Source organism: Hyla sarda, chromosome 7, assembly GCF_029499605.1.
Source record: "Hyla sarda isolate aHylSar1 chromosome 7, aHylSar1.hap1, whole genome shotgun sequence".
NCBI classification, from domain to species: domain Eukaryota; kingdom Metazoa; phylum Chordata; class Amphibia; order Anura; family Hylidae; genus Hyla; species Hyla sarda.
Genome location: NC_079195.1, coordinates 93,224,021 through 93,240,880, shown reverse-complemented (window position 1 = coordinate 93,240,880; position 16,860 = coordinate 93,224,021). Strand labels below are relative to the sequence as shown.

At 38.2% G+C, this 16,860-nt stretch overlaps 1 protein-coding gene across 4 annotated transcripts in view; it reads left to right on the top strand.

The window, feature by feature from the left end:
* Nucleotides 1-16,860, top strand: part of PRKG1 (protein kinase cGMP-dependent 1) — a 1,084,726-nt gene that overhangs the window by 881,236 nt on the left and 186,630 nt on the right. For all 4 annotated transcript variants that reach the window (XM_056530020.1, XM_056530021.1, XM_056530018.1 and 1 more), the window contains exon 5: nt 5,271-5,334. In XM_056530020.1, coding sequence (XP_056385995.1) covers nt 5,271-5,334 — 64 coding nt within the window. The remainder of the gene's footprint in view (nt 1-5,270; nt 5,335-16,860) is intronic.

The following is a 16,860-nucleotide window of genomic DNA, read 5'->3' as shown; positions in this document are numbered from 1 at the left end:
ACAAAACTAGAAATAATTCTGATTTAGATTGTAAAGATAATGATGTAAAGATGTTTCTGCTCCCCTGTTCTGTTCAACCAGCCTCAGGCAATTTAATGGTTCGATCCCCATTCCCCTTATTACAAAAATAGTTTTCTTCACTCCTGGAGTGAGGATACTTCAAAGTTGTACAATTTTTAAAGTTTCTTTAGTGAAAATAATTGAAAGTGAAATGTAAAAAAAAAAAAAAAAAAAGAAAGAACTTAAAAACTTAAAATACTATTATAGAAAAAAATGTAAATAAACCCCAGCATAATTGGTATTGTGGCATCTGTAATGATCCTATAATAATATTATAAAATCACATGTAATTTATACTATCCTCAAGAGTTAATTATGAGGCTGAGTGGGAATGAACCACACACCCTCCCACCCCCCACCCAATCCCAGCATTCATGTTTTAAATAAAGTTCCCGCCCACCTGACTATTCATGAAAAAATGCAGATAGATTAATTCCTATAACTCGGAAACAGTGGTGCATGGCAACAGAATAAAAATAGCAAATATCAACACAAGAACGATGGTCTCTGCACCTTCCCTGATCTGCACAGTATGCAGGACACAAACACACTTGCTTTACACAGTCCTATAGAAGCCGTACCTGACACCTCTTTGGTGCTACCACACAAAGGTAAGCAGATATCGAATATGAAAAAAAGAATTGTGGAGCACTCACCGGGTTACTTCAGTCAGAGGCTTCTTTATTGAAAGTTCTTACAGGTTACATGCAGGGGAGCAGGATGGTGTAGACGTGGGGGTACACAGCGACAGACCATTTACGCGCCGAGGCGCTTCGTCAGGCCGGTACATATAACCTGTAAGAACTTTCAATAAAGAAGCCTCTGACTGAAGTAACCCGGTGAGTGCTCCACAATTCTTTTTTTCATATAATATAGAATAAAAATAGCATTGGGACCAGGGCATCAGAGGCAGGTTCTCTTAAGTAAAATATGTAAAACGTCCCATTTAGTTATTTTTGATTTACCAATCACATTGTCGGATTCTTGTTCTCTAGTTAGGTGTAGATACCAGGGGTTGGACCCGCATCTACCAGGCATTGGATTTGCCATAAATGACAACATGGAAATATACCCTTAAATATAAAAAGAGTTTATTTACCTTTGGCAAGTGCTTTCTAATATTCCTGTTAAATTGTAGCATGTTAAAATACTTTAAATAACTGGATATTGCGTTGGAGGTAAAGAGGAGCTTGATTTCTAAGGTGTCTACTATGCATGCACAGGGCTGTTGAGATGAAAATCCTTACATAGAAATCTGTTGTCAGATGACCTCTTTAGATTGAGAAATGATTAATGCCATTTTCTGCCGAAGGTAAATCATGTCTCTTATACAGAGGTCAAATGAAATTTTTTTGTGTGACATTAAAAGAGACCTGGATACCCTGCAAAATTTGATCACTTCTCTACAGGGAGTGTTTGGCTTCCCACAGTAATGACTCAATTTCTTCTCTAGCATAGGAGCCCAGAGATTGATTCTAACCAGGTGTCTAAGTCTATGCATTTATATGTACCAATATGTTCATGTTGGATTCTTGTGAATTCTTTGAACACATCAGGAAGTTGTTGAGCGATTATGTACTGGATATGCTCTTGTTTGTGTGCCTGAAATGTAAAGAATATGTTATATCCAGGTCTGTTGAGAAAAACAAGGATAATATGATAGTTTTTTGGAACTCTAAATTTGTTTTGTAATGGCTGTACTTCAGTATGTGCAAGCACCAATATGTGTTCTAATAGACTTCAAATAGGAATTGTAATAGATTTGACATATGCATACCATCATGGTCTGATTTAGTATGAACATTTATTCACTTATTGACTGATAATGGAGTTGTATTCTTTTACTAAATCGAATAGTGCAGCACAAATAGCCAGTGGCTTAGCAATAGGAAAGAAAAGACTTCTACTTCACCAAGGCCAACTAGTACAAAATGTGACATATGGATAGCAATGTGACATCAAATGATAATTGTATAAGGTCATAATTACAGATTATATAATTATAGGAGTGTGTATAGTAATTGGTGGTAAGCCAATGTCTAGAGGCCCAAGGTCACAAAGCTACTGTCTACAGGCTTTGACTATTCATAAGGTAATTCTAAATGTTTAAAATAAAAACTACAGCTTGTCCCGCAAAAAAAAGCCCTCACACAGGTCCGTCAATTTAAAAAAAAAAAAATGTTGTTCTTATGGCTTATGTTATATTGTGTGAAAGTAGTTAAGTTTTAAAAAAAATATATAGAAATAATCACTATTTATTTTGCACGGTGAACAACGCGAAATTCAAAACTTAACTGCACAGTAACTGAATTTTAGTTTGTTTTCTATTCTCCAAAAATAATCAATTCATTAGTAAGTTATATGTACCCCAAAGTGGTGCCACTGAAAACTGCAATATATTCCCCAAACAGCAAGCCCTCATGTGACTTCATTGACAGAAAAATGAAAAGATGTATAAATGAAACAAAACTGCCCTGTCATAATGGCTGAAACTTGCTATAGTGACACGGGGTTAAAGGAGTTAGGATGCATGTTTTTTCTTTCTTTCTTTTTTTTGTTTCCTATCAGAAAGATTCCTTCATTTTTCTGACATATGTAATGTGTTGGGATTGGTGTTTTCTCTTTGTAAATTTGTATTCTCTGAAGAAAGATTTAATTTATTAAATGCAGTTCTAGACATGGGAAAGGTGACATTTCCCAAAGCTGTAGGATACAGAAGACTTTGACAGCTTCAAAATAAATGTTTTCTTCTAAAGCCCAATAATATCATCAATGATTCACAATCAGCATCAGTGTACTTTGCCGGGCTTCAGAGAAGGATTATCAAACCAATATCCCTCCATCGACTTTGGTTGGTACCTAGACAAATGAGCTGTCACATTCAGTTTATAACACACATATTTTAGCTCAGCGTATGTTTATGCAGTTAAGCTTTTGGCTTGTTGCAAACATTTCTTGACTCCCATCATCTGCATATTCACCAATAATTCATTTTAAGATACCTTACTTGTATTTCACATTGCAAGGAAAGGCATGTAAGGACTGCTATGGCAATAGGATGACAATGCATTTGCTGTCTGCATAATAATAAAGTATCTTTCAACTTTAAAGACATATTTCATATAGTGATGCCAAATGTACAATATATACTAAAGGGTTTTCATATTTAAAGGGGTTATCCACCATAAGGTGATTTTAGGACGTACCTGGCAGGCAGTATTGGACATGCTTAGGAAGGATCTGTGCTTGTCTTGGGGCTAAATGGCTATGTTCTGAGATTACCATAAAACTGTGGCTAGCTGTTTGTGAACTAGTATTTCCTGTTTGACTTTTTCTTTTTTGACTACAAATCCCACAATTCCATCTTCCTCCCTCCCACACATTAGCCACCCCATCCATAGAAACATAAATGAGCTGCATACCATTCAAATCAGTGTGGTTTTCAATCAGGGTGCCTAAAGCTGTTGCAGATTGATATATCTCCCACCAAGCGATCGTTCCACCCATTGAAGCAGACAGGCTCCCTATCATCAGCTGACTAGTGATCTCAGGTCCTGGCCGCATTGCAATCTGGGAAAAATCTGAGACAGCAGTCATTTTGTATGTTGTTAAAAATAAAATTGGAGTGAAAATCACAGAATTGTGAGAAAACCATCACACACAGGTACAGACACGATATTATGAACTAGACTAACTTTACAGCCCCTGTAGCATAGTCAAATAAAAAAAAAATCCTTGAATACTCCTTTAACTACCTTTGCACAATAAAAATATTTTTTTTATTAGTTTATGGGTCATTGTATTCCATGACTCATAACTTTAAATTTGCTATAATGTAGTCATATGTGGGCTTGTTTTTTGCAGGATGAGATGTGTTTTTTTAGTAGGCCAGGCAGTCAATGTCAGGCCTCTGGATACCATGGCAACCATCAGCACCCTTAATCACATTTTTGAGGTGCCAATGGATGACAGATTGTTTATGTATCACGGTCATCATGTTAGGTTTATTTATCAAAATCCTTGATGTAGAGATATGTAAAGGGTTTTCCTACAAAGCAAAGTTGATAACAAGGTTGGTAAAATCAGATGTGTACCACATACATCACAACAAACAACAGCTGGTGCAGTTAAAATTTTTAACAATGCACTGAAAATATCCATGCATTACTGAAGAAATTGACGAGTTTCTGGTGCCTAGTCAACCTTAATCATGGTTTTCTGGTTTCCTCTTTGAACTCTAACTCTGCTGTTGCCATGCAACAGAGTACACACTTTCCCACAATCCCTCTTGCCTGCATACACAGCAGCGACTAATGAGAAATATGTAGTTGAACTGAGTGTGTGTGACTGTCTTAGTGGATGCCATAAGAAGGTATAGACAGTATATATCTCAAACACTACATTTTCATATTTTACATAAAATACGATCATTATAATATTAATACCTTGCTCCATCTCTGCTATAATATTCATTAAAGCAGAGATAGAGCAATTGTAGTCTTAGCAGAAATGGCGCAAGGTGTGTGGGGTACTATATTGCAGATTATGTCTTGGAGATCGGTGGGGGGGAACAAGTAGCACATTAGGGACAAGAGCATGTGATACATTATTTTAGGAAGATATTTTTAAGTGTTCTTATATTTTAAGTGTTTGAATATTCTTTGTATTAAATTATTGAGAATACTTTAAAATTCTTACTATTGTGATTGTAAAGTTTATCACAACTGAGGGTTTTCTTTTCCACCTACAATAACCTAATTGTGTCTTAACATCTGAAGTAAGAAAGCTGATCTCCCAGTTATCTGGCAGTAATAGAATTAGTTTGATGCATGAAGTTGTGCTGTGTGCTCTTATACTACTGTTTGCCAATGTTTCTTTATTAATGTATCTTCGAGTCCAAGGGACTTATGAGAATCTTTGACAATCTACAGTAGATGGAGTTTATGGGCTTTGCTTATAAGAAAAACCCTCCAGCTTATCAGGCTTGACATTAAGAATAGATATAACTCAAGATAGCTCAAATTACTTAAAGAGATTAGGAGACAGGAGCAAAACTGCGACGAGTGTCTATAAATTATATTGTTGCCTTCTCTGAAGCCGGAAGTTTCAGCAGGAGATGGATAAACTCTATGGACTTTTATTGCCATTTTAAAGATATCTTCTAGGATATTACAGAGCTGTGTAACCTATAATTTCTCTTTATTTTTCAGTGTACCAACATTCCAGAGCCTTCCTGAAGAAATACTTAGTAAACTTGCCGATGTACTTGAAGAGGTAAGAATAATATAACATTTAGCCTTATTTTTTATACATTTTGTTACCGCAACCTCCATCCTCCTGTTGAGATTTCACACAATATTTTGCTACATGCTGTAAAAAAGTTTATCATTACTTGTATTGATGTCACTTATAGCTCATTAATTTTTCTGGTGACATATTTATTTTTATAGTTAAAAATTAGAATGTATTTGTGCATTTAACTACATTTTCCATGTTTTTTCTTTGCTTTATATTGGTAATTATTTCAGAATGGGCTAGTTGTTTTTGGAAGCATTTTAGTTCTATTCTTCTTTCAGATGTGACCTTAAAGCGTACCTGTCAGATCCCACAAAAAAAATATATATATATGTTACTCAATACCTAATTCTAACCATGTACATCACATTTTTTACCTCTTTCACCTGTATTTATTATTTAAAAAATGCCTCTTTTCATTAGCTTACAGTGTTAGAAATCTTCTCAGGGGAAGGGGACGTGTCCCTCCCTTGTGGTGGTGGGAGGTGATTGGTGTGTCTGCTCATGCAGCCTTGTCCATGAGTCATCTCTTGTCCATGACTCATGGACAGGCTGATGCTCCTGCAGAACTGGTTAGTGTTCCAGTAGGTAAGAAGACCCCTAGTGGTGGGAATTAAAGGTCTTTAATTTTCATCAGTAACAACATATAAAAAGTTTTTGGATCTGACAGTGTCCATTTAAGGTTAAAGATGAATCTGTAAGGGGTGCAAAGGTAGCAGTTACACTTATGCCCTGATGCTTAAAGATGCCAAAAGGCCTCTCTACCAAATAACACCAGTATAATGAATGGCAGATAGCAGGTAGGTCTCTTAGAAGAATTTGTATTGGCACAAAAAGCTTCAAGTTATACCTCTGTTTAAAGGGTACTCTGGATAGGAAAAATTATTAATATTGTGTCCCCCCATGGCCAAAACATCTGTAATGGAATATTGTAATATAAATGTATTACCTGTACTGAGCCTTTTTCCATTTTAGAATATTGTATTAGGGAAAGTAAAGAAAAACCTATAATTCTATGTCCACTGCCCCTCCCCCCAACAGAGATCATGTAACACTTTGTTCCAGCTTTTAGCAGACTTGCCTGGTGAGTCACATCCTGTTCTGATGTCATACCAACAAGCCACCCCCCCCCATTTCTAATGTTGTCCAACCACACCACCCTCCCTCTGATTTCATAGCTGTCAGGACAAGCCCTTTTTCTTATCATCTTGGCAGCAAGAACTGCTGGGGAAATTTATTTTTAAAGGGTGTGCAGGACGAAGGAACAGAGAGAAAACAGTGCAGATGGAAAAGGGGGATGGCACATCAGGGAGCAGTGAATGGTGCAAGAAATAAGCAAGGGGAGGGACTATGTTAAAGGAGTAGTCCAATCCTGAAAAACCTATCCCCTATCCTAAGGATAGGGGATAAGTTGCAGATCACCAGGGGTCCAACCGCTGGTGCCCCCGGCGATCTTCTGTACGGGGCATCAGCAGCCTGCGGGAAGGGGGCATGTTGACCACCGCACAAGGCGGCGGCTGACATGCCCCCTCAATAGAACTCTATGGCAAAGCCAGAGGCTGCCTTTGGCAATCTCCGGCTCTGCCATAGCGATGTGTTGAGGGGGGCGCATCGGCCGCCGCTTCGTATGGTGGTCAACACACCCCCTTCCCTCGGGCTGCCAGGGACCCTTTTTTTTAGGTCCCTAGATAAGCCCTTTAAGGCCTGATGCCGTGGGCCTATTCTCTACTGTATGCCTGTACATTCACACAGAGTAATCATGTACAAATCCATAAGAAAATCCAGCATATAGTATATGAATACCATAAATTGCTGCCATTTTGTGTTTTTTGCATCACAGAAAAACTGTTTCTCAATGGTATATAGTTCACATGTTTTGTTATATACCAAACAATTGAACAGTTTAGAAAGCAATTGATATGTCTGAATGGTATATAAATGTCTGAGATTTTTATGTCAAAATGTGATGCATATGGTCTAGAGTTACCATCAATTTTGCAGTATTGGAGACAGAATAATGATGAATTAAACACTACCTTTAAATAAGTATACCATAGGAATTGAGAATTAATGTAATGAAAAAAAAAATAAAGGCATTATAGCTACTTATCAGATTTTTCTCTTTTAAGAGCTTAACTTATGATAAAATAGTTAAAAGAATAATTGATGTAAAAGCGCTGTTCAACTAATAACTTTATCCCCATCTACCCATCTATAAGATGAAAAGTATATGATTGGGGGGAGGCCGACTGCTGAAACCCCCTGTGATTTCATGAAGAAGATCCTAAACCTCCCATCCCCAGCAGCTCCCATAGACAATGAATGGAGACACAGTGCAAAATTGTGTGGCAACACACTTCTGAAGATCATGGAGGATCCCAGCAGATAGACTCCTTACTATTAACAGTTTTGATACGTAGTAGTATCAAATTTAGAAGAATGTGGCAAATTCAATTTCCTGGATAAAAAAGTCTACTGTAGAATACATTATTATTCTGTTAAAAAACTTACTGCAATGCTTTAGTCATATATATTTTTTAATATTTTTCAAATAACAGAAAGAGTAAGTATAGCATAAGTTAACAAGTGGAGGTATAAGTGAATCATCGTTGGCTTGTTCCCAAAGTTTCTCTTTTGAGTTATGTTATAACTTAAGATAATGTAGAATCGTTAGCTTTATGTAAACAAAATTCTGTATTCACAATGTTACTTCACATTGGGGTTTAGTACAAAAGTTCAGAGCTCAGTTAACTAGTTTGTGTATCATAATCGGTTGATGAGTAAATTGTAATGTGGATGGGTATGTTCATGGACAGGGTAATGTATAATAGAAAGAGAAGATAATGAGTTGTTTTACTATATTTTATGGTAGGTGTAAAGGCATAAATATATAATGTCATATATTTTTGAGCCTCCATTCTATCATTTAGGTAACCACGTAACCATTTGTCAGAGTCTGTGAAACCCAGAGTAACCAAGTCCCTTTATCTATTCATTTCTTTGAGAGACTTGTACCTGTACATTATGATTTTGTTACATTCAAGGGGATATCCATATTTTAAAGAAAACCCCTAAACTAACTGATACTTACCTCTCTGATACTGCACTAATCCCTGTTTAGCCTCCATGTGACACTGTGGTCTTAATTTAGGAGTTGATGTCACCTGTTCATCAACTCCTACCTGTTCATCAACCGCCCAATCAGCGGCTTTGGCGGTCACACTCTGCACCTGGCAACAAGACTCCCAATCCCTGATTAGGTGATATTAGTCCTCTTCTTCCTGTAACTGAGCCTGTAAAAGAGCCCCTTCAATGTTATACCTATTTATTGTTCTCTCCATTAACCCCTTAAGAACACAGCCCATTTGTTTTTGGGGGGTAAAATGGGAAAAAGGGCTGATTTACGGGGACTATTTATAGCAATCATTTGCTAATACTGTTCAGTGCTATGTATATGCCTAGCACTGATCAGTGCTATCGGCAATCTTTTGCTCTGGTCTGCTTGATCTCAGGCCAGAGCAGAAGACCCTGATGCAGGTGAGGGGACCTCCATCCACCATTTTGGATGATCGGATCCCCATGGCAGCACCGCGGGTGAACCGATCATCCATTATAATACCTGCATTGCCGCTGATGCCATGATCTGTATTGATCACTGCATCTGAGGGTTTAATGGCGGACAATTACCAGTGGGTCCCTGGCTGCTGATAGCAGCTGAGACCTGTCATGCATGATGCGAGCATCATAACAACAGGCACTGTATAGCAGCTGCATAGAAATCAAACACCTAGTGGTCAAGACTTTTTTTTTTTTTTGGGGGGGGGGGGTAAGGAGTTACTTCTGGTAACTGAAGTGACATACAAATATGTTTGAAATAAGACAGGGTATCAAATAGAGGAAAGTTGTTTGAAATGACAATTGTAATTTAACATTCATGCAAATTTAAACTGTGTAATATGTTTTGTCATGTTTTCATCCATTTCTATGAAGCCATTTTTTTTAAATATGTATTCCTTAATACAAGACTCTAAATGCCTGGACAATACCAGATAATTTTTTCATTTTAAACGGGACTTCATGCATTGTGGAAATGTAATTTACAAGATGCAAACTTGTTATTGAATTGAATTCAGTTTTTCATGGTTGATAACCCTTGTGCTGCATGCAGGTCCCCCGCAGCTAGCTGATTACAAGGGGTCTCCTTGTTGTGACCCCTAAGGTGATTAGCTGTAAGCACCTGGATAACCTCTCATCAGGTAATTATTTCTTTGGCAGCTTTGCGGCCAATTAGAACAAAGTGTGTTTAACATAAACACATTACAAAAATAGTAACATACTGTAGGCAGTTATAAGGCAAGGACGATAGTTATTTTTACAATTCAATAGAAAAATTTGCCTCAATTTGCCAGGGTGATTTGCTTTAAAAACGCCAACAAATCCAAAATAAGCAGTATTCACTAATAACAGAAACATTTTTTAAATCCCCTTAAAACATTTAAAAAGAACCCCTGGCAAAATACAAAACCCCTGTCAAAAGTTATGGAATAACCACATGATCCAGCTATAATACAGTTACATTACTAGTTGAACATTTTTACTTTATGAAACATGCCTCCAAAAATTTGCATTTCTAAAACATATACTGACAAATGCTGGTTGAGTCACTTGGCCAATAACCAGTCAGCATGTCCCTCAATGGGGTACTTCAAGGATGTAAACTTATCCCCTATCCACAGGATAGAGGATAAGTGTTTGATTGCAGGGGGTCACTGAGAATCTTCAGAACAGGGCCCAGCAACTTACCTATCCTTGGAACACTCCAACCCTCACCCTCGAAGATGACAAAATGACTGGTTACCATCACTGCTTGTCTCCAAGTGTGAGGGCCAGAGCGCTTCAAGAATGGATACATTGCTGGGCCCTGTTCTGAAGATAGCAGTGGGGTTCCCAACCTATGGATAGGTGATACTTAAATTCACATACTGTTAATTTTCCAACCACATCTGCTGTAAGGTTGTTCAAAGCATCTAGTACTTCTTCATTACCATTAAAGGGGTTATCCACCATAAGGTGATTTTAGTAATTACCTGTCAGACAGTAATGGACATGCGTAAAAAGGACCTGTGCTTGTCTTGGAGCTAAACGGTTGTGTTCTGAGTCAATCATAATGCTGTGGCTATCTTTTTGTGAACTAGCTATTTCCCGTTGTAGTTCCCTCCCTCAAATTGCATCTCCCATAATTCCTTGTCTGTAAGTGTGAGGTAATTTTTCTTCCTCCCACACAACAGCCACCCCACCTATTGAAACACACCTGTGCTCCCTTCAATGCAATAGACCAGTGTTTTCTAACCAGGGTGTCTCCAACTGTTGCAATCCTACAATTCACTGCAGAATGATCTACCTCCCACCCAGCGGACGCTCTACCCATTGAAGCAAAGACAGGCTCCCTCTGAAAACCTGACATATGATGTAATGTCTTGGGCCGCACTGCAACTTGGGAAAAACTGAGACAACAGTCAGTTTGTATGCTGTTAAAATAAATATTGGGCCAGAAATCACAGAAAAATTGTCAGACCACTGAAACACTATATACAGACACTATATACAGACTATATACAGACACTATATTATGAACTACACCAACTTTACAGCCCCTGTAGAATATTCAAATAAAAAAAAAATCTTGAAATACTCTTTTAACCTGTTAAGGACCCAGGGCGTACCTGAACGTCCTGAGTCCGCTCCCGTTCTATAACGCGGGGCCACGGCGTCGGGCCTAGCCTCTAACAACAGCCGGGACCCGTGGCTAATAGCGCGCGGCATTGATCATGGTGCCGCAGGCTATTAACCCTTTAGACGCGGCGTTCAAAGTTGAACGTCGCGTCTAAAGTGAAACTAAATCACTGCCGGTTAGCTCAGGAGGCTGTTCGGGATCGCCGTGGCAAACTTGCGGTGTCCCGAACAGCTGTAGGACACGAGGAGGGTCTACTACCTTGCCTCCTGGTGTCCGATCGCCGAATGACTGCTCAGTGCCTGAGATCCAGGCATGAGCAGTCAAGCGGCAGAATCATTGATCAGTGGTTTCTTATGAGAAACCACTGATCAATGGGAGCTATAACACTGCAAGAAAAAAGTGGGAAAAAAAGTGAATAAAGATCATTTAACCCCTCCCCTAATACAAGTTTGAATCACCCCCCCCCCCCCCCCCCTTTTCCCATTAAAAAAAAAAACTGTGTAAATAAAAATAAAAATATGTGGTATTGCCGCGTGCAGAAATGTCCGAATTATAAAAATATATCATTAATTAAACCGCACGGTCAATGGCGTACACACAAAAAAATTCCAAAGTCCAAAATAGTGCGTTTTTGGTCACTTTTTATATCATGAAAAAAATTATAAAAAGCGATCAATAAGTTCTATCAATGCAAAAATGGTATCGCTATAAAATTCTGATCACGGTACAAAAAATTTGCCCTCATACCACCCCATACGCGCAAAAATAAAAAAGTTATAGGGGATCAGAAGATGACAATTTTAAACGTATACATTTTCCTGCATGTAGTTAGGATTTTTTCCAGAAGTACAACAAAATCAAACCTACATAAGTAGGGTATCATTTTAATCATAGGGACCTACAGAATAAAGTGAAGTTGTCATTTTTTAATGGAAAATGTACTGTGTAGAAATGGAAGCCCCCAAAATTTACAAAATGGCGTTTTTCTTTTCAATTTTGTCTCACAATTAATTTGTTTTCTGTTTCGCCATAGATTTTTGGGTAAAATGACTGACGTCATTAAAAAGTAGAATTGGTGGCGCAAAAAATGAACCATCATATGGATTTTTAGGTGCAATATTGAAAGAGTTATGATTTTTTTAAGGTAAAGAGGGAAAAACTAAAGTGCAAAAAGCACTTCTCTTGGGTAAGTGACCATTTGTTGTAGCAGTGGGTAGGGTGTAGTTTTGATCTAAGTCTTTTATACAAAAATGGCTCTGGGGTGTCAGAGAGCGGACATGTGACATTTATACTACATTGCTGCATTTCATTAGCTCTGGGCGATGCTACCAGTTTTCCCTTGCATTCATTTTTCACTTGACCCACAGAGTAGCTGCTCCTATTGACTTGATAATGTTGTGTTTGTATTTTTCTCAGCACACATTTCCAGCTCCTCAGTCGATTTTGTCAATAACTTTCCCTGTTCCACTCAGTACTTTACTCAGCTTGTTGTCTTTCCTGCTGCCCAAACTACCCTGTTTGACAGCAAGTGAAGACATTTCCAAAGTAATATCTAGCTGGGACTGTTTCTGGAACACTGCAGGCCTCTGGCAAATGAAATACATTATTTATTTTGGCCAAAATATTATTGTTTCTTGCTTTCATTCAACATTAACTTTCTAAAAGTATAGGACCAAGGCGTGTGAGTGCTTTGTAAGAATAAATGGATATGTTCTTGTATATAAATGCAATGGAAAAAATTTGCTGGTGTATTATGCCTGAAAAAATTATGAAATAATTTAAAGCATTACTGTCATTGAAAAGTATACATGTCAAAAATATAGATTGTATGGAGTGTCAGTCCTGGGAGCCCTAGCAATCACGTGTTATAAGGCGGTGAAGTGTACAGCAGTGCTCTTCACTCCCCAGCCAGCCACTCTTTCTGACTCATTCAATGCTCAGTCTAATGCAGTGAATGAGACGGTTTTGATTGACAGCTGGGGAGTGAAGCGTACACTACCACATACTTCACCATCTTATAACTGGGGATTACTTACCTGCTTCGCCCCACCTCTCACTTTCCAAAATATGGAGGTTTTATTATTTGATTGACTATATTTTTCCTTAAATATTTAGATGGGCTGAGACTTTATTGCAAAATCATATATGAATACTAGACTAATACGGTGAGCTTCATAATCACATACATCCTAAATATGATTCATGCCCCCTCTGCCATATATTTACACCCCCCAGAACCTAGCTTTTACACACCCCTTTCTGCCATAAAATTCACACTTATCAGACAATTCAGTGAAAAGTACAGATAGTCAATAAATAGTTAAAAAAAAACGATATCTTAGGAAAGGTGTGGTGAAGGGGAGGGGGGGGGGCAAGTAAAATAAATTTTTTAGATTTAACACAGATCCTAGCAGCAATGCTCCCAGCCACCACTCTGTACATTGAACTGCAGCACAGCTGCATTCACTTTGAGGGGGCTGTGTTATAATTTTCCTGCACAGTGAATGGTTGAGGTTTACAAAGGAACTACAGTGCTACCTTGAAGGTGTTGTCCTATCACATAAAAAATTTAAACCAATTAAACCAACTATTGTTCTCTCCATGGCTTGGTAGCCAAGATTGACTCAGCAAAAACTCAGAAAGGGATACTTCTGTATACCAGTACTTAGTCATGCTCAGGATTGGTAGAGGCCCCAGAGGTTAGAGCCTAAAAGATCATAAAGTGATAGTTTATTATAACAATATACTGTATAATCACATTATAAGATGTTACTATGCCATTAATACTACAGATAGCAAAGGATAAGCAAAGACCATTGGTCAGAAAACCATAGACCATAATGTTGTAACTAGAGATGAGCAAATTAAATCTGATGAATCCAAATTAGTCACAAATTTCATGACAAATTCGATTCCCAACGAATGCAGTTATGGCCACAATTCTATTGTGCAAATCACTTAATTAACCCCTTAAGGACTGAGCCCTTTTTCACCTTAAGGACTCAGCCGTTTTTTGCAATTCTGACCACTCTCACTTTAAACATTAATAACTCTGAAATGCTTTTACTTATCATTCTGATTCCGAGATTGTTTTTTCGTGACATATTCTACTTTAACTTAGTGGTAAAATTTTATGGTAAATCCCCAAATTTGATGAAAAAATTGAAAATTTTGCATTTTTCTAACTTTGAAGCTCTCTGCTTGTAAGGAAAATGGATATTCAAAATAAAAAAAATTTTGATTCACATATACAATATATCTACTTTATATTGACATCATAAAATGTATGAATTTTTACTTTTGGAAGACACCAGAGGGCTTCAAAGTTCAGCAGCAATTTTCAAATTTTTCACAAAATTTTCAAACTCGATATTTTTCAGGGACCAGTTCAGATTTGAAGAGGATTTGAAGGGTCTTCATATTAGAAATACCCCACAAATGACCCCATTATAAAAACTGCACCCCCCATAGTATTCAAAATGACATGCAGTCAGTGTTTTAACCCTTTAGGTGTTTCACAAGAATAGCAGCAAAGTGAAGGAGAAAATTCAAAATCTTAATTTTTTACACTCGCATGTTCTTGTAGAGCCAATTTTTGAATTTTTGCATGTTGTAAAAGGAGAAAATTTTTACTTGTATTTGTAGCCCAATTTTTCTCGAGTAAGCACATACCTCATATGTCTATGTAAAGTGTTCGGCGGGCACAGTAGAGGGCTCAGAAGGGAAGGAACGACAAAGGGATTTTGGAGAGAACATTTTTCTGAAATGGTTTTTGGGGGGCATGTCACCTTTAGGAAGCCCCTAGGGTGTCAAAACAGCAAAAAAAAAACACATGGCATACCATTTTGGAAACTAGACCCCTTGAGGAACGTAACAAGGAAATAAGTGAGCCTTAACACCCCACAGGTGTTTCATGACTTTTGCAAATGTAAAAAAAAAAAAAAAAATACCTAAAATGCTTGGTTTCCAAAAAATTTTACATTTTTACAAAGGGTCAAAGCACAAAATACCCCCCAAAATTTGAAGCCCAATTTATCCCAATTCAGAAAACACCCCATATGGGGGTGAAAAGTGCTCTGTTGGCGCACTACAGGTCTCAGAAGGGAAGTAGTCACATTTGGCTTTTTGGAAGCAAATTTTGCTCTGGAGGCATGCTGCATTTGGAAGCCCCTATGGTGCAAGGACAGCAAAAAAAAACCACATGGCATACCATTTTGGAAACTAGACCCCTTGGGGAATGTAACAAGGGGTAAAGTGAACCTTAATACCCCACAAGGGTTTCACGACTTTTGCATATGTAAAAAAATAATAATAATTTTTACCTAAAATGCTTGGTTTCCCCAAAATTTCACATTTTTACAAAGGGTTAAAGCAGAAAATACCCCCCAAAATTTGAAGCCCAATTTCTCCCGATTCAGAAAACACCCCATATGGGGGTGAAAAGTGCTCTGCTGGCGCACTACAGGTCCCAGAAGAGGAGTAGTCACATTTGGCTTTTTGGAAGCAAATTTTGCTCTGGGGGCATGCCGCATTTAGGAAGCCCCTATGGTGCCAGGACAGCAAAAAAAAAACACATGGCATACCATTTTGGAAACTAGACCCCTTGTGGAATGTAACAAGGGGTAAAGTGAACCTTAATACCCCACAGGGGTTTCACGACTTTTGCATATGTTAAAAAAAAAAAAAAAATTACCTGAAATGTTTGGTTTCCCCAAATTTTTACATTTTTACAAAGGGTTAAAGCAGAAAATACCCCCCAAAATTTGAAGCCCAATTTCTCCCGATTCAGAAAACACCCCATATGGGGGTGAAAAGTGCTCTGCTGGCGCACTACAGGTCTCAGAAGAGGAGTAGTCACATTTGGCTTTTTGGAAGCAAATTTTGCTCTGGGGGCATGCCGCATTTAGGAAGCCCCTATGGTGCCAGGACAGCAAAAAAAAACACATGGCATACCATTTTGGAAACTAGACCCCTTGGGGAATGTAACAAGGGGTAAAGTGAACCTTAATACCCCACAGGGGTTTCACGACTTTTGCATATGTTAAAAAAAAATAAAAATTACCTAAAATGTTTGGTTTCCCCAAATTTTTACATTTTTACAAAGGGTTAAAGCAGAAAATACCCCCCAAAATTTGAAGCCCAATTTCTCCCGATTCAGAAAACACCCCATATGGGGGTGAAAAGTGCTCTGCTGGCGCACTACAGGTCTCAGAAGAGGAGTAGTCACACTTGGCTTTTTGGAAGCAAATTTTGCTCTGGGGGCATGCCGCATTTAGGAAGCCCCTATGGTGCCAGGACAGCAAAAAAAAACACATGGCATACCATTTTGGATACTAGACCCCTTGGGGAATGTAACAAGGGGTAAAGTGAACCTTAATACCCCACAGGGGTTTCACGACTTTTGCATATGTAAAAAAAAAAAAATGTTTTACCTAAAATGCTTGTTTTTCCCAAAATTTCACATTTTTACAAAGGGTTAAAGCAGAAAATACCCCCCAAAATTTGAAGCCCAATTTCTCCCGATTCAGAAAACACCCCATATGGGGGTGAAAAGTGCTCTGCTGGCGCACTACAGGTCTCAGAAGAGGAGTAGTCACATTTGGCTTTTTGGAAGCAATTTTGCTCTGGGGGCATGCCGCATTTAGGAAGCCCCTATGGTGCCAGGACAGCAAAAAAAAACACATTGCATACCATTTTGGAAACTAGACCCCTTGGGGAATGTAACAAGGGGTAAAGTGAACCTTAATACCCCACAGGGGTTTCACGACTTT